Source organism: Mesoplodon mirus (assembly GCF_964341445.2).
Source record: "Mesoplodon mirus genome assembly, chromosome: 11".
NCBI lineage: Eukaryota > Metazoa > Chordata > Mammalia > Artiodactyla > Ziphiidae > Mesoplodon > Mesoplodon mirus.
Window position 1 is genome coordinate 74,085,603 of NC_138987.1, and position 19,253 is coordinate 74,104,855.

General features: G+C 35.4%; 1 protein-coding gene across 2 annotated transcripts in view; it reads left to right on the top strand.

Annotated features, from left to right (window-relative positions):
• Positions 1-19,253, top strand: part of TBC1D15 (TBC1 domain family member 15) — a 70,237-nt gene that overhangs the window by 24,112 nt on the left and 26,872 nt on the right. The window contains exons 4-9 of one of the 2 annotated variants that reach the window (XM_082634572.1): positions 3,024-3,162; positions 7,952-8,162; positions 15,513-15,615; positions 16,603-16,653; positions 16,961-17,158; positions 18,207-18,335. In XM_082634572.1, coding sequence (XP_082490698.1) covers positions 3,024-3,162; positions 7,952-8,162; positions 15,513-15,615; positions 16,603-16,653; positions 16,961-17,158; positions 18,207-18,335 — 831 coding nt within the window. The remainder of the gene's footprint in view (positions 1-3,023; positions 3,163-7,951; positions 8,163-15,512; positions 15,616-16,602; positions 16,654-16,960; positions 17,159-18,206; positions 18,336-19,253) is intronic. The other variant, XM_082634571.1, reaches the window with a different exon arrangement.

Below are 19,253 nucleotides of genomic sequence, written 5' to 3' on the forward strand. Positions count from 1 at the left end.
GTGACTTGGCTAGGCTGTTTCCTTGGGGAATCCCCGATATTGAAACCTGGGTCTTTTTTTGTGGACTAGTCATTTGTCAGAGAAGAATCTACAGATTCCTGCCTGGAGAGGGAAAGCTGGATTCCACTGTTCTGGGAACTGAGTGGAGGAAGAGAGCTGGGAGTCTTGCCAACTTATTATATAGATGAACTTTCAGTTAATTCTCCTGTTTTCAGTGTATTATCTCTTTGCTCAGTGTCCCTGGTTTCTCCTAATCCACAGATAATCTGTTTTACCTTTTCCAATGAATAAACCTTCAGTCTTCTAGACTCTTGTTAGTAGTCCTGTTTTCAGCTTAACCTTTATCCTAGTTTCCAGAAGTACCTGATTTACTAGTTCCAAGCCTTTGTGTGGGGTGGGGTTCTGTAAATGCTGCTTTGCTTTCCCTGCTATTGATGGGAAAGTTGGTAGTGATGGTGGTAAGGGTTGCTTTTTTTTTTTTTTTTTTTTGCGCGGTACGCAGGCCTCTCACTGTTGTGGCCTCTCCCTTTGCGGAGCACAGGCTCCGGATGCACAGGCTCAGTGGCCATGGCTCACGGGCCCAGCCGCTCTGTGGCATGTGGGGTCCTCCCAGACCGGGGCACGAACCCGTGTCCCCCGCATCGGCAGGCAGACTCTCAGCCACTGAGCCACCAGGGAAGCCCGGGTTGCATTTTTTTAAATTGGGCAAACGAGGAGGGCTCCCTGAGAAATGACATCAGAAGAAGGACTCAGAGGAAAAAACACTCCACTTTATAATTTCATTCATTCAGTTTTTCCCCCTGTTCTTCAGTCTGTTTCTATTTCTTATTAATTTCTTTTGTTTATAATATATTCCTTTTCCTATAAATCTTCGTTTTTCCATTTTTAAAAAGAATTACACTAGCAATACATGAATACATTCTTGTTGTAAAAATTCAACCCCTGAGAAAACCATAATTCAAAAAGAGACATGTACCAAAATGTTCATTGCAGCTCTATTCACAATAGCCCGGAGCTGGAAACAACCTAAGTGTCCATCATCGGATGAATGGATAAAGATGTGGCACATATATACAATGGAATATTACTCAGCCATAAAAAGAAACGAAACTGAGCTATTTGTAATGAGGTGGATAGACCTAGAGTCTGTCATACAGAGTGAAGTAAGTCAGAAAGAGAAAGACAAATACCGTATGCTAACACATATATACGGAATTTTAAAAAAAAAATGTCATGAAGAACCTAGGGGTAAAACGGGAATAAAGACACAGACCTACTTGAGAATGGACTTGAGGATATGGGGAGGGGGAAGGGTAAGCTGTGACAAAGCGAAAGAGAGGCATGGACATATATACAGTACCAAACGTAAGGTAGATAGATAGTGGGAAGCAGCCGCAGAGCACAGGGAGATCAGCTCGGTGCTTTGTGACCGCCTGGAGGGGTGGGATGGGGAGGGTGGGAGGGAGGGAGATGCATGAGGGAAGGGATGTGGGAACAGATGTATATGTATGACTGATTCACTTTGTTATAAAGCAGAAACTAATAAAAAAAAATTCAAATAATAGAAAGTTGAAGTCCTCCTTGACTAGAACCCTGTCCCTAATCTGTCCCTGTTTAATGTATATCTTTCCAGACTTTTATCAGTACACATTTCCTATCATATCTATCTATCCATCCATCCATTCATCCCTGGTTTTCTCTAGTGTGTTTCTAATTACATATGTTCCATGTAGTTGTTATACTGCATACATTGTTTCTTAACTTCGTTTTATTTACTATTACATATTGAACATATATATACATGAACAGATATCAGTCTTTAAACTTCTGCCTAGCATTTTATTGACTACCCTCTAGTTTATTTACTTATTCCTTCATTGATGGATGATAAGATATATTCAGCTTTTCACTTTTACAAACAATTCTGTGATGAAAATTCTTGTATCTGCCTCTTTGTATACATATGTGAGTATTTCTCTAAAGCAGATGAAAAGAGAGTTATTGTGGTGAAACACATGCATATTTTGAATTTTAATAAATATGACTCAATTGTACATTTGAGTCAGTACTAATTAGCACTGTCATCAACAGTGTGAGATACAGCATTTCCTCACACTGTCTTCCATATTTTTATTTTTTAATTGAATGGGCCAGAAAAATTTAAATTCATCTTTACTTGCTTTTCTTGGGTTGTTTCTGAAGTTGGACATCTTCCTTTGTTTGTCACTTCATATTTCTTTGATTTGCTTGTTCATACCATTTCCTTATTTTTCTCTTTTGATGTTTGTTGATTTCTCAGTAAATTGGTAGGAGTTGTTTTTATATTCTGGATGTTTTTCTGTCATCTTCCATATGTTTTGGAAACATTTTCACACAGTTTTGCTTATCTTTAACTTATGTGTGGTATCTTTTGTTGAACAGAAGTTAAACTTTTTGATTTAGTCAGATTATTAACATAGCATTTTAGACTTTTGGTTTTATTCTCTTTTAAAATAGAAAGTTCTTTAGAACTGAACATGTAGGTATGGTATTTGTAGCTTTTAGCTAATTTTGATTAAGAGACATGTGCAACCAATAGTGGTTTAAATAAGTAAACACCATTGGGTATGTTCCTCAAATAACCAGAAGCCTGGAGGTTTGGAGCTATTTTCAGTGTTTGTCTTTATGATCATAACGTGGCTATTATGTTTTTAGGCAGCATAGCTGCATCAAAAGCAGGAAATAGAGAAAAAGGGATGAAGCTTTTATTAGGGGAAGCAAAAGCATTTCCAAGGCCCTACTGTTGACTTATGCTTGTATTTCATTGGCAACCCTAACTGCAGGAGAATCTGGACAAGGTTTTCTTGTCTTTTTGGTCAGCTGAGCAAGGGAGAAAAGGATAGGAAATAGTGTTCGGCTTTCCCACCAGTGATATCTGCCACAGCCTACAAACTTAATTTATATAGAAGCTGAGAAGACATTATTGATTGAAATGAAGTTCTACTCTTAGTCCCTAAATATTTTATATGTTATAATTATTTTAGGACTCCAGTTCAGTCGTGGAATGGACCCAGGCCCCAAAAGAAAGAGTTCATCGAGGATTGGAACATCTGAACAGTTACGAAGCAGAGTGGGACATGGTTAATACAATTTCATTTAAAAAGAAACCACATACCAGTGGAGGTATGAATTAAATCGTTTGAAATCTTAAACTGATTTCCTACTATGTAATACAAACAAAAGTGCACAGAAAATTCTTTAATGTTTCTTAGAAGAAGGATGAGTTGGTGCTTTGATTAATATGTATAATTCCCATTTTATTTATATTCCTTTTTCATCTTTTTATTGCTTTGTTGGTTGTGACCTCATAAAAAGGCTTTAAAAATATTTGTTCTGTTTTGTAGTTATTAATGGCAGAAAATAGAAGCACTTAAAAAAATTGCTTTGGCTATCTCTCATGCACATTTTTCTTAATCCAGTAGAATAAAAATAAAAAAATCATGTTATTTCATCCTAAAGCACCAGGGGGAGATGAAGTATACCACTAAACCATGTCGTTCTAATTTCAGTGTTTACTGGTATCTTCACAGCTCATTGCAACTCCCCTTTGTATATGTTCTGCGACTGTTCTCCTTTATATGTACATTAAATTTATGTTTGCTGTGTGGTGACTATCTACATGTAGATAACAAAAAAGAGCCAACCTAGCAATCTGATAGAACACGTGTACTACCCCAGATATGATCTAGCTAGCCCACCTGTGATGTGGCCAGCCTATTTGCGATCTCTTTAAAAAATATTAAACACTGTATAGAGTTAAAATTTTTTTTCTATTGATTTCTTTGTGTTTTATAACTAATAGGATATTTTATCTTTCAGTGATTTTGATCTCAGTAGGAGTTATCCGCATTTACCAGATTCAAAAAGTCTAGCCTAAATTGACTAGAATATGTATTGCTATGTTTATATAGCATTGTTACTAAGTAAAATTGATTTTCATGTATAGCCTGGGGAATCATTCTCACACAGTAGTTATACTTTGTACTGTATCATTTCTTGGGAACAGTGGCAATTAAGAAATAGTAAGTCACAGACTTTGGATAACAGTCAGCTCATGCATATATGTGTTTTTTTTGCTGTTTTGCATTCCCATTCTAGGGAAGGTTCTTAACCAGAACAATGCAAAAATGTTAAGAGGAAGGATAACCACAGGATTTTAGTATATTTAGCATGTGAGGGATTTTTAACTTCTCTAGACTGGATCTTCAGGATTGGTTTATGTGAATTGCTATTTTTTGTTTGCCTAATATTGTTAAATCCTTGAAAATGAAAAAGGTTACAGAAATGAGCAAACGAGTGAGTTTTCAAAATTTCATAAAAGAAGCATTACATGTTTGAGAAAAGCATAATCTGACAATAAAAGTCTTTTTAGATTAATGGTTTTTAGCTGGTTGCACATTGAAATCACATGGGGAAGTTAGGCTTTTGAAAAAAGTACCAGTGCCTGGGTTTCATCCAGCAAATTAAATCATACTCTGGAAATGGAGCCTGGGCATCCCTATTTTTCTGTATTTTTCAAAAGCTCTCCTGGTTATTTTAGTGTACAGAGTTGAGAACCTCTGTGTAGCTGCGTAGCTTAGCAAAAAACCCACAGATCTAAATACTGCTTATGTATCTTGGCATTGCATTATGCCTTGTAAAGAGCCTTTATTTAGTAATTATTAAAAGTTAAGGACACATTTCTTTTTCTTTCTTTTCTCCACTGTTTAAAAAATTTTATGATAGCAGTAAGAAACACATTGCACAGTATGGCCCAGTGTGCATACACATGCACATGTTTAACACAACAAGGAGTTAATGAAGTACATTTACTCTGTTTCATCTCATCCCATTCCATCCCATCTTATCCTAGACTGTCTACCTCATCCAATCATATTTCATCAAAACTCCTTAAAGAAGACATTTTCTAAGCTTGATGTTTAAGAATTTAAATTTCTGCCATAACTTTTTACATTTTTGAAAAGCATTTTTTCAAATAAAATTTTTATTTATTATTATAAACTTCACATTTTTAAACTTTTTACCTTTTTTGTGATTCACAGAGCAAAATGGGGACAAACCTTTAAAAAATTGGCTATTGAAGACTTTTTAAACTTTATATTTCTTAAATATACTGCTAAGTCTTTTTTTTTATATATTAGATCAGATGTTTTGAAAATATATCTTCCCAGAACAGCAGACTGCCGTGATGTTCTGTAAACCCATTCAGATAAAATGTCATGTCCTTGCTGTTAATTCTGTTCAGACACATGTAGACTTACTGAATTGTTTTGTTTACTTTTTTTGTTTTTACTTTTTTTGCTGTTGTGGCCATTTTTCCCACGTCAGTTGGAGTTATTTTTTACATATATTGGGTAACACAGTAAGTTCATCAGAACTAATTAGCTTTATTTACCTTTCTTTAAGGAGAAAGAAGGAAATTTTGAGTTAACTGTTGGATTCTGTTAGTTTTCCTTTGTAACAATTTCTAGTTCTGGTTAGCTATTATTGGTAGACCAAATTGCAGATTACTATTCTGTTGACTTGGTTAGTAGATTATTCATTTATTTAACACATCTTTGACTACCTACTATGTGCTAGTCACTCTTCTAGGCACTGGGGATATAGCTGTGAACAGAATTAAGTTCTTGTTCTCATGAAACTTATACTCTAGAAAAGGGACTTTTGGGATTGACTTGTAATGTTTGTGTCATTGTTTATCAGAGCTTTAAGTAGGAAATGTGTGAGGAATTTTCTTTTGTATTTAATATGTAACGTGTCTCTTCCATTAACAAGGGAAAAATCTGTGTAAATTTTTTACATTTGAATATGCACAAACTTCTGATATGCCTGCATATATTATTTAATATTCTTCATATGAATTTCTTGCATTGCTTTGATTAAATACTTTTTGTGGAATTTAAGATAAAAAAATTATATCTGGTTTTTCATTGCTGTTTTGCTGTGAAAATATTTTTGGTCTTTGCAGATAATCTAGTAGTATGTATCCTTTCTAGGTAGTCCAGGTGCATTCACACTTAAGTGATTCATAAAATGTTGGAATTCTAGAATTGTTCTCACTTTGATATTAGTTTGTAATGGTGTTATGAGCTCTATAATATAAATTGCAGTGAAACATGATGTGTTGTAAAGTGAGCACGTGGTACTTAATCTGGTACCAGCCTTAGATATGAGTTCACCATCTGAACCGGTGTGGAAGTAGGCAGGGCACTGCATAGATAAGTTACTTAGCCTTTCTGGACTTTGTTTCAAATGATAATTTGTTAGTGTCCATGAAAGAGTAATGGTGTCTGCATTCCTTGCAGTTAGAGGTTTCTGTAAACTGTAGGTTTCTGTGTCAGTTTAGGAGATTTTGTTGGAGGTGATGGAGCTGTAGTGTTCTGACTATATAGGAAGGTGACATACATGCAGGTCAGTACTGACTGATCTACCCTTTGAGTAAGTTCTATAAGCAGATATTATCTATGCAGTTTATCTTTGTGGAATTGATAGTGTTGGGACGGAATTAATAAAGATTTTCAATAACAGGATAGTATGACACTTCTTAGGAAACAACATTAGAGAAAAGGTCTTTTAGAATTTCAGAGACATGACATGCTTAAGTCTGCGTTAATATGTTCAAGTAAAATAACATTTTTAAATTAGAAATTAAATATAAGTATTAGATAACTTTTTTCCCTTGTTCTTTAAATTTTTATTTAAATAGATAATCTTTACATTGCTTGTTATCAATTGCAACATTATTCACAAACCTAGGATTTTAAGCTTCTGTAAACAGCCCACACACACTAGGAAATGCTTTATTTTACATAGCTATAGTTTGGTTTGAACTGAGGTCTTAATTTAGTAGAAGGTTGATTTAGCAGGAAGATTGAACGTATTCATTCTCTTTGAAGCATTCACAACTTAGTTACCTTTTCATCCTCAATTCCCCAGTGTTCTTTGGGTTTTTGCAAATGTCTGTGTACTCACTCTAATGTTACTTTTTTAAAATTAGTTTTTATTGGAGTATAGTTGCTTTACAGTGTTGTGTTAGTTTCTACTGTACAGCAAAGTGAATTGGCTATACGTATACATATGTCCCCTTTTTTTTTGGATTTCTTTCCCATTTAGGTCACCACAGAGCACTGAGTAGAGTTCCCTGAGCTATACAGTAGGTTCTCATTAGTTATCTATTTTATACATGGTATTAATAGTGCATATATGTCAATCCCAATCTCCCAGTTCATCCCACGCACCCCCCCCACCGTTCTCCCCTTACTTTTTATACTGGTATACCTTTACCTTCACTCAATGTAATCTAGTAAAAATAATTCCAAAGGGAAGTGAGGAATAAAGGTTGGTTTTGTTTTTTTTTTGTTTTTTTGTTTTAAATGACTCTCCAAATGCATCATGCCATTTGTATTTGAGGGAAGTGGAAAAGATGAATATTTATTGAATATTTACTATATACTTGGCACTGTACTCATTAGTTGACAAGTATTATCTCTTTTAATTCTTAGAATAACATTGGGAGGTAAGTATAATTATCTCCATTTTACAGATGAAGAAACTGAGGCTCAGAGAGATTCAATTATTTGCCCCAAATCATTCAGTCAGTAAAATGGTGGTGCTGCAGTTTGAGTCTGGCCTGCTTGCTTCCAAAGCCATGATCATTTTGGGGCAAAGCTGATATTTTAAATAAGGGTAGTATTTTTTTCAATTTGTATTCAATAAGATAATTATTTTAAAAACTATTCTTTTAAGAAAATGTATGTTGCCATTTCTAATACAGGTGGAAGCCATAGTAATATCAGTGCTGTAGTTGTTCCCTAGGTTCAACAAATATCTGTTAGGCAGTCATGAAGAGTGCTGTCAGTACCTTTTAAAAAGGTGAACAAAAATATTTTGCCCCACTTTCTTGTTTTTAAAGATGCTCCAAGTCATAGAAATGGGAAAAGCAAATGGTCATTCCTGTTCAGTTTGACAGACCTGAAATCAATCAAGCAAAACAAAGAGGGTATGGGCTGGTCGTATTTGGTATTCTGTCTAAAGGATGACGTCGTTCTCCCTGCTCTGCACTTTCATCAAGGAGATAGCAAACTACTGATTGACTCTCTTGAAAAATATGTGGTATTGTGTGAGTAAGTATCAAATTATTTCCTACTTATTGAAACCGGATTGTTGTGTTGGTCCCAAGGCAAACTATTTTTACTTGTCATTGGGTATCAGTGACCTATGTGCATATTAGGGCTCAAGCAGCTTTGTTTATTCTGGAATATTGACTACTTTTGATGAGTGACTGAATAAAATTTTGCCATTTTAGTAATTTGGAACTGCAACTTATCAGCTTATTACTGTTTTAAAGAAAAGAATGGTTCAGTATTTTAATACACATTCAAATGAATGATGATACATCAATAATTTATGGATTATATATTTACCAATTTTATCTTTTATTATGTAGTTTCTGTTAAACATAGAGTTTCATTTGTAATGTTACAAATTTAAGTCAGGGAAATCTAAATAAAATTATTGTAAGTGTGGAAGTTAGGGCTTTCTCACTTTCCAGAAATCTTGTGTCTTCCATTTATTTACCCATGTGCATTTGTACACACATACTCTTTCTCGCTTTCACTCTCAACAAATACAATTGTGGTATCTATTAAGTTCTGAGCACTGTGCTGGTTGTTTGATATTTAGTAGTGAACAAAACAGGCATGTTCTTGGATATCTGAGAGTTTATGGTCTTGTGAAGGATGCTGACCAGTAAATAGCAATAAACTCAAGAAATAAGGTGGAGGCAGTACAAGGAAGGGAGGAAGGTACTTCATTCAGACTGGGGGTTGGGTAGGGGTCAGGGAAGACTTTCTGGAGGAGGTAACATCTAGGTTGAGACTTGACAAATGTGTGAATGTTAGCATGAAAGGGAAGGAGATATTTAGACGGAGAGATGTTTTAGATAGAGGGAGGTATATAAAACATGATGTAATCACAGAACAGAGTAGTTCAGTATCACGGGTCTGCATAGTGGGGGAAGGGAGGGTACAAGATTTAAAGATGAAGCCAGAGAGCTGAGTAAAGGCCAGAGCATGAAGGATCTTGTAAATCATGTTAGCAGGTTGTTCCAGTCATCTAGATGAGCTTGTAGTTGCATGAACTAGGGGAGTGACAAGAAAGAAGTGTTGGAGGAATATTTAGTGTTAGAGTTTGTGATTGATTGGATATGTGGAGGAGAAAAGAAGGGAGAAGTTGAGTTTTTTAGTTTGGGGAATCGTAGGGATGATTGTTAACTTCATTAATAATGTCCTCACTTTAATAGAGTAATGTCATACCTAAATGTAGATTATATAAAGCTAGGAGTAATGCAAAGGTTGAAAGATATTGACTCTATGTTTTTCGGCATGAAATTCTCTTCCCTTACCATGTTGACCACCTCTGGCTGGCACTAGGCATGCTGATTATTACCTGTAATCATAAAGTCAGATCTGGTTGGTAGTATGTGGGTCTTGGATCTTGAAGTGAGAAGCTGTGAATAGGCTACCACCTACGGGGTTAAGTAGATTTCAGTAGGAGCATTTATCATGACTGGGGCATAAGGCTTGGCTGTTGAATAGCAGCTGTTAAAGACTTGGGGGTCTTAGCATCATAGCAAGCTCAGTATCAATCAGTGTTGTGATGTAACTCTTACAGAAGAGCTCATTTATTCTGAGACTGTTGATTAAAGCATAGTATCTAGAATGAAGTGGTAGTCCCTCTCTACTCTTTACTGATAAGATCATATTTTGGAGAACTAGGCTTAGTTTTAAACACTGCATTTTAGATGTGTTAGACTGACTATACTACATGGAAAAAGATGGCTAGTGTAATGAGAGGGATCAAAATGGTATCATGAAAAACATGTGGGGATGTGGCGATTTAACTTGAAGGAGTTGTGGTGAACCATTAAATAAAACCCAAGCTGGGCTTCCCTGGTGGCGCAGTGGTTGAGAGTCCGCCTGCCGATGCAGGGGACACGGGTTTGTGCCCCGGTCCAGGAAGATCCCACATGCCGCGGAGTGGCTGGGCCCGTGAGCCATGGCTGCTGAGCCTGCGTGTCTGGAGCCTGTGCTCCGCAACGGGAGAGGCCACAACAGTGAGAGGCCTGCGTACCGCAAAAAAAAACAAACCCCCCCCCCCAAGCTTCTTACAATGGTCAGTGAGGGCCTGCCCTATCTTAGCTCTGTTTATTTCTTAAACCTCATCTCATGCCATTCTCTTCTATATTTTAGCCACATGGTTTTCTTTCAGTTCCTGAAATGCCCTAAACTCTTTCTTGTCTTAGGGTCCTAAATGTATTTCTTTTGTCTAGAATATTCTTATCCCTGAGGTCTCAGTTTAATGTCACTTCCTCAGAAGGGCTTTTCTGGATGCTTAGTCTCCCATTTAATGTAGGTTCCCACCCCCATTCCTTTTTGCTTTCTCATTCCTATTTGCTTCCTTCATGGCCCTTAACAGAATAAAATCATTTTGTCTGTTTACTTCTGTTACGTTTTCCTCTAGAATATAAGCCCATAAAGGCAGGGACTGCATCTATCTTGTTTACACTTTCTCCTAAATTCCTAGCCAGAGTGCCTGGCACATAGCGTTTGTTCAGTAAATCTTAGTTGAATGAATAAATGGCATGGTACTTATCAGTTCTACAAATAATTTCAAAAGGATTGTTAAAAGAAATAGACTAGATTTGTTTTGTATGACTCCAGAGATAAATTAGAAGGAAATAGCTGGAGGGGTAGAAATTACAAGGAATTAGCTTATGAGGTAGAGAGTTTTTTGTCTTGGATGGGTTCAAGGATAGACTCAACAATTACTTAGGTGCTTATAAGAGACTATGTACCTTAAATATGTGTTGGTGATGTTTTAATGAAGGTTGTAAGTGAAACTATGTTTCCTTTTCTGTATTGGTGAGGCTTAGATATGTAGCATCATCATAATTCAGCCCAAATTAATGTTGAAGTCATCCAGTTATCATTTTTGGACAACCACAGGTCTCCCTAGTGAGGGCAGACCACTTAGGACATGCATGAGAGCATACTAGAAACCACCTTCTCTGTTGGCAGGCAGATCCAAGAGATAAAGAGAGCCTGGAAGGGGTTATGCCATGCATGCACCTTACTCTTTCCTGATCTCAGCAGTCAGATGTGTCCTTGTGAAGATTTCCTTTAATAGGAGTGCATATTTCCACCTGGAAACAAGAAGCCATGGGAATGGTGTTCCCCTCTCTCTACTTTTTCATTCAACAAATATTTTTTTTTTGAGGACCCACTATGTTCTAGACATCATACTAAGTGCTGGAAAGGAGCACTTAGTCAAAAAAGATATGGTGTCTGTCTTCATGGAGTTTGTACTATTGCAGAAAAGAAAAAGATCACTTATACAAATAATCATAAGTTTTCAGCTGTAATAAGTGCTATGAATCAGGGATATAGCACCATGAGAGCATATAATAGGATAATATGTAGGTTTGTGTGTGTATGTGTGTTAGTAGTAATTGAAGCTCTGAGAGAGAATGAGATTTAACTAAGAAGAGGATAAAATGGGGTAGAATGTAAGCATGTGATTAATTATAGCCTTTAATGACGTGGTCAAAGAGAAGAACCTAGCAGAGGAGTCTGACTTCCTACACTTTGTTTCCTCTCTTCCCACTAGGCTTAATCACATTTATGGTCAACCAAGGATGTGGCTGTTTCTGGGGGGGAGGAGATAGCTGTGTAAAGTGAGCTTTAAAAGCTTCATCCTTAGTACCAGCCACTTCTCCATTGTGTATTCTCCTGTGACACTGAGGGGCCAGTTTATTCTTTGCCCCCTGAATAGTCTGAAATGTGTAAGAATAGTACATCAAATATTTTATCCCCAAGGCCCCTCTGTACACTAGGCAGAAAATAAGCACCCCCCCATCCTCTTTCCCATCATAAATTATGCCCAGCTACATGGTGTCATATATGCTGAGTCCAGGTGGTAGAATATAGATATTCCAGATAAACAGTCACCAGTATAAAAATAAATCCCATATTTGTATAAACCATCTTCCATTATCAGATTCTGAGGGAGATGTTAAAGGTTCTTGTATTTTATGTTCATTACTTATGATCTAAATAAATGGAATTCACAACTAAGTCCAAAGAAACGAAAAGTCCCAAATATCCCCCATTTTTTACTTTATTAGGTATCATTTCCTGTCTCTGGAGCAGTTATCCTAAGCAAAATGGTACTTCCAGAGTCATGTTCCTATGGTCGCAGATAGCTGTGGAGAATAGAAGAAGAAGGGTAGACCAGGAAAACCTTGGCGTCAGCAGCTTCGCTGGGATCTCAGCCACTCTGTTCCTGGGTCATCCTTCTTGTGTTTTCTGAGTTCAAAACATCAATAGAGGGAGATTCAGACCACATTATCTTTTTTTCTCTGATTAACCTAAATTGAAGAATGTGGCTTGCATCTGTGGCCATGATGTCTTCCTAACACTCCCTGTAACGAATTAAGGGTTTTAGCATACAGACGAACAGAAATTGCAGATTTGCTAGGGATGTGCAGCCTTGAAAGATCGAGGTAAAGGTTGGGTAGCTATGCACAGTTCCTTCTTTCAGTCTCATTAACTGGATTAGTCAGTGCAAAATAGGCCAGCTTCTTGAGGCTTATTATTTCTCAAATGGTTTTCTTATCTACTGCGACAAACAAATTGTCCTATTCATTGATATTCTTTAGTGTTCTTTGACTTACCACCATTTAGAACATGGTATTCAGTTGGGTAAAAGAATGAGCCACAGATAACATTTTTGTTACATTTCTGGAACCAAGTTGGTTGCTAGGATATGAATGAAAGTTATTGGTTCTGTTAAAATTATTTTATATATTGGGCCATTTTAAAACTAACACATAAATATCCAAGCAGTAAAATATTTCCTTAAAAAGCCAAGTTGGTTGTATCATTTTATAGCACTAGTCATTTATGAGATTAGGTCCTAGACCCTCATTTATTCCCTTTGTGAGATACATATATCCACACACACATACATATATACATACACATACACACATAGATATATGTATAAGTTATATGGATGGGAATAAACTATATAGTTTTGTTGTAAATATTCTGTACTTTTTATTTTTTATTAACCTTTTTGGCTTTATATCTTTTGCAATGATATTTTTATTTATTTCTTTAGCTTTCCATATTGGTCTTCTCGGTAGCAATATAAAATAGTTACTGTTACATCTCAGTGCACAAAAATTCTTCAACTGTTATAATTTCTGAATTCTGAAGCTTTTGGAAGAGGCTCACTCCAAAGTACTTCTGAATTTTTAGTAGTTATGTGTCTGTAGTTGTGATATTAGACAATGGTTTTCTTTAAGCACTTTAGTAGGATCTAATAGAATTGCTGATGTTAGCATCATTAAAAGTTCTATCTTACTGCTGCAGTGAGTTTTTGAAAGCCTTGAATAATGTTGTCATGAGTGATCAACTTCCCAGAATCCATAATATCCCCAGAATATATAAATATAATATTTAATCTTCCCAGATTAAATCAGTGTGGTAACCTGGCAGGTGGAAATGTAATAATATTCTGGAATGCCAGCCCTCCTTTTGGTGAGCAACATTACTACCTGTCCTCTTACTGATATACTTTAAAAAATGTTTTGTTGATTTCTTCAGTGTCAACCAAGTCTAATGTGACTTCCCCTAGCCCCTCATCACAGAGCATTAGATATAAAAAAAAGAAATCCTTCCTTTTTAAAAAAGTATCTGTGGTTCTTTGTTGGTTGAGCAGTCATTTCTTCTTCCCATCTCCAGCTTTGTGACCATAGTCTTAGATCTGAAGCCATAATATTTGGCTGGGCACAGATAACTGAAGGTTGCATATGTGTTCCCCTTCAGCATGCATAGCCAGTGTTTTGACTTTCATGATTATTTTTTTATTTGTAGTTTAAAGAAAAAATTTGACTTAATCTATTTTTAGAAACAAAAAATAACCATAGCACCAGCAGCAAGCACTGTGTTAGGAAAAAAATATGTTTCTATACTAGTTACTTTTCTTTTTCTGGTGCTATGTTTACAGGTTGACCTATCATTAAGAAATGCCTTGTGGGGCCTCCCTGGTGGCGCAGTGGTTGAGAGTCCGCCTGCCGATGCAGGGGATACGGGTTCGTGCCCCGGTCTGGGAGGATCCCATATGCCGCGGAGCGGCTGGGCCCGTGAGCCATGGCCTCTGGGCCTGCGCATCCGGAGCCTGTGCTCCGCAACGGGAGAGGCCACAACAGTGAGAGGCCCGCATACCGCAAAAAGAAAAAAAAAAAAAAAAAAAAAAAAAAGAAATGCCTTGTGAGAACCTATAGGTCTTCATGTTAAGCATGACCCCCAGAAGATGTTCAGAAAAATGGTGATTAATGAAAATTGAACGTTTAAAAAGTTATTTTCTTCCTACTTCAAATGACTCAACCTTAGCTCTTTTAAGAAGCTAAGGGGCTTATTCAGCTACTGTTGTCTTCGATGATCGAGTGCTGTTTCTAAGTAAGAATAAGATCCTGTTTTGGATTTCATATCCCCCCAGCATTGCTGTTGCATCCTGTTATGTTAGAATTGAGAAGAGATAACTGTTATTAAAGTTCTTATCTCAAACATTTATAATAAACTAGAAGTAGATAGCAGCAAAATAATGCATTTAATTTTTGTTTTTAAACACAAAAGTTGTGGATTTATTACAGCTGACTTACTAAATTATAAAACTTTTTGAACAGAAAAAAGACTGGATAATTCATTTGATTACTTCAAATTAGATGTGTCTTTGGAAAGCATTTTGTTTATTCTGTAGTTATTAGGAAGTGTGGAAAAAAACATATCTGGAGCTCAATAGGCAAGAACTAAAAATATACTGTACCTGAACTGTACATTACAACCATGTGTGTTTATAATAATGGTTAGCATAATTAATGGTCTTTAACAAATAATTAAGACATTGTATCTTGTATTTTTAACATCTTATATTGCAGTACTACCAAGCTGTGGAGTGAAGTTGGAAACCATTTCAAAATAGGACATTTTCCTGTAGTGTACATATTATATATACTGATGAATCCTAAAGTGTGTTTCAACTTTCTTTATAAGAGAAGATGTATTCTTATAATGGAAGATATATTTGTAAGAATTTTCTACTATAATTCTAAACAAAAGTTTGGGTTCATTGTAATTTAGTCCTCTTGGCTTTACCTAGAATAAAAATATACTTCATCCCTTTTATATTTATTAATTTAATATTTAATGTTTCATGTAGTTTTGGAACTCAAGATAGTTACTAAGTACTTGCTAATATTGAATTAATGGGAAACAGTTCTAGAACTGGACATTTAAGGTTTTTTTTTTGTTGTTGTTACGGAAAAATAACTGTGCATTAGTAATTATTTAGGTAGTCATTGATGCAGAGTGCTACTGTTTTCTACAAATCCCTTCTTTTTATTACAGATCTCCGCAGGACAAAAGAACACTTCTTGTGAATTGTCACAATAAGAGTCTTTCACAGTCTTTTGAAAATCTTCTTGATGAACCAGCATATGGTATAATACAAGTATGTTTCTTTAGTCTATATTATATTAATCTGTTTGTCTGACCCCATTATTTTATATGCATCCTACCTCTCACTTCTCAGAGATTATACAGAATGAGGCAAGTGTCTGCATGTGTAAACCTTATGGAACTATTCCCTGTAATTTTATAGAAAGAATATGTGTCATATTATTTGTAAGACTCAGAAGCTTCCTTGGTTCTTAATTACTCTTACAGCAATTTTCCCCTTTATCATAATTGAAATTGGACATCAGATTTTTATTATCATCGCTTGCACTGATTAGGTGAAAAATCACTGGGTAAGCCACTTCGAATTAATCAGTGATAAGCTGATGCAAAAATCTGGTTTGAATTTTTATTTTATGTTTTAAGTTGGTTCATTTGGGGTCAGTTCAGTCTAATTCCTCTTAAAGTATTTGGGTATATTCTTGCATTTGGCTAAAAATGTGCCCTTAACACAGGCAGAAATAAAGATAATTTATTTTTCACTCAGGTTGCTATGTAAACTAATGACATTTTTGTTTACTCATTCATTTATTCACTTATTCATTCAACAAATGTTTGAGTGCTTCTTTGTCCCACATGGTATCTCTTTTTGGTTCTGAAGATAAAGAGGGAACTTTTTAGGAAGGAGGACAAAAGAGCTAAATACTGATTAAAATAAAAAGTGAGGGAACTGTTTTTCTTATTGTGAAAATAATCATTTTAAAGATAGACCTTTAAGAAGTAACTATTTTTGCTAAATATGAATAAGCAGGCAGTTTGGGATTTAAAAGTAACTCTAGCAGTAGAAAAACTTTTTTACTGTTTTCTAGGACAGCATTGTCCAGAACAAATTACTCTTGTTGGCATGATTCACCAGTTATATAATTAGATTAAAATGTCAGCTAATATTTAAATATTGTGAGCATTTAAACTTAGCTATCAAATATTTTGTGTTAGACTAGTGTGGTACTACCCACTTCAGGAAATATTTTTTTCTGTGAAGGCAGGACTGTTAGAGAGAAGAAAGCTGTTGTGGGCCGTCCATCAGTGGAAAGTAAGCACTGCAGATATTTCTGGTGTGTGCAGATTGAATGAAGCCTGCAAATCATGTGTTTATCTGCAATTCAATCAGTAGCATTAGCTTGCTATTTAATGTACTATTTTAACCAAATGAAAAAAATTGGCTTAGAAAATTTAAATTTTTCTTCCCAGAAAAAAATAAAATTTTAAAATAATCTTAGAATGCTCTGTTTTAGTTCTGATCTCCCCCCTTTAAAAATCTTTGCCCTTTTGCCTGTCATGAGGTATTTTTATTCTTTATCTGAATTAATTTTGCCAATATTTTTCTTTCTACTGCATAGAAGATTAAAAAGGACCCTTATACAGCCACTATGGTAGGATTTTCCAAAGTCACAAACTACATTTTTGATAGTTTAAGAGGCAGCGATCCTTCTGCACATCAACGACCACCTTCAGAGATGGCAGATTTTCTTAGTGATGCTATTCCAGGTTTGAAGATAAATCAGCAAGAAGAACCAGGATTTGAAGTCATCACAAGAGTGAGTGGAGTTTATATTAATATAGCTCTTGTATTTTAGCAGGAGAAATGCTTTTTAAAGTGTACTGAAAGTTATAGAAATAGAAACTCAATTTTGGTCGTACCTGCCTCTTTCTCACAATCCTTCATAACTTTTGCTCACTAATATATCTAACAACTAATGCTTGTCCTGCCACCAAATTCCTGGTTTCTTCTTCATCAACTACTACTTACACTTCTCTCTTCATCAGTGTTGGATCTCTTTTCTTTGATTACCTTTTGATAGTAATGAACAGGTTTTTGTTTCATTGAGTGTATAGCAGTGAGTAAATAGTAAGCCTTGCATGTTGCCCCTAGTTCTGTTCCTAATTTTTGTTTTCTCAGACACTCTGCACAGGCAGCTAGTCAGGACACTACTCGTGGGCTTTTATTCTTATGTGAATCTTTTCTTTTTTAAGTAAGATGGATTTTGGCCTTGAATTATGGCAAATCTTTATATATGCTCAACAAGACTTGAATTTGCTACAATTCTAGGCTGCATATAGTTAGAACATAATAAAATATCTAAATTGTAGTACTTAATTAAAGGGCTTATCTTGCAAATGGCATTTTAAAATGACTAACATCTGTTAATTGAATGAAAACCTGTAGAAAATGCCAAGTAGAGCTAATGGATCATGAATCAATTCTGAGAGCTACAAATTTTAGATTGGAAGAAAAGCCAATTTGGAATAATACTCTTTTTTAATAATACAGCATACCATTTAGTGTGAAGGGTCTGTTTTAGAATTTACATGTTGAATGTTCTGTACTTATGTAATTGAAACCCAAAACAACAAATGTTTTTTTGTTTCTGAATTTATAACCCAGTTATTTGTGTGTTTAGTAGGAGGGTAAAATGTATGGAATGCTATTGCAGTTTATAAACTAAACATTGGAAACTAAGGGAAAATATTAGAAATGTTAGAACTTATGTCTGAGTAATAGTATTTTAGTTTTAGTTTCTATATACCTTGATTTCATTTCACTTGTTAAAGGTGTACTCTTTATTGCTTATCTTTTTGTTTTAGATTGATTTGGGCGAACGACCTGTTGTTCAAAGGAGAGAGCCAGTATCATTGGAAGAATGGACTAAGAACATTGATTCCGAAGGAAGAATTCTAAGTGTAGATAATATGAAGCAGATGATATTTAGAGGGGTAATTACTTTAGTATATTAAACTGTTGGTATTCAAGTTTTTGTTTTCTTTTGGGAGGTGGGAGAGATGAACTCCTTTTTGATGAGTGTTGCCTTAAAATCCGTGTAGGACAGAGTGAGGTGTTTGTGATGTCCCCGAGGGTTGGGTTGGAGGGATATACCACTAAGCCTATGGAAGGGTATTCTTTCTTACTTGAAGTTCTGTGCGTTATATGAAGGAGGCATTTGTGTTCCTCAGTGGTAGTTCCCTTATCTAGTAAGGATTGGGTTTAGAAAGACTAATCAGTTCCACTGTCTGCTATACAGTCTACTCTTCGTTGTTTACGCTTTCTGGCAGCTGCTTACATCTTCAGAATCTAGAAGTCAAAAACAAGGTAGTTTTTACTGAACTGAGTTATTTTTATGTATAGGCATACCTCGGAGGTATTGTGGGTTCGGTTACAGACTACTGCAGTAAAGTGAATATTGCAAATAAGCGAGTCACTCACACATTTTTTGATTTCCCAGTGGATATGAAAATTATGTTTGCACTATACTGTATTAAGTCTATTAAGTGTGAAATAGCGTCATGTCTAAGAAAACAGCATATGTATTTTAATTAAAAAAAAATAATAATAATAACATCAAAGATCACTGATCACAGATCACCACGTCAAATATGATAGTAAAGAAAAAGTTTGAAATATTGCAAGAATTACCAAACTGTGACGTGGAGACATGAAGTGAGCAAACGCTGTTATAAAAATGGCACTGGTAGACTTGTTTGGTACAGGGTTGTCACAAACCTTCAATTTAATAAAACATGCAATACCTGAGAAGTGCAGTAAAGCAAAGTGCAATAAAATGACGTATGCCTATATAAAACTATCTCTTAAATAGTAGTTTTTCTGTTTATGTATGAGTTTTGTGAACTTAGTAT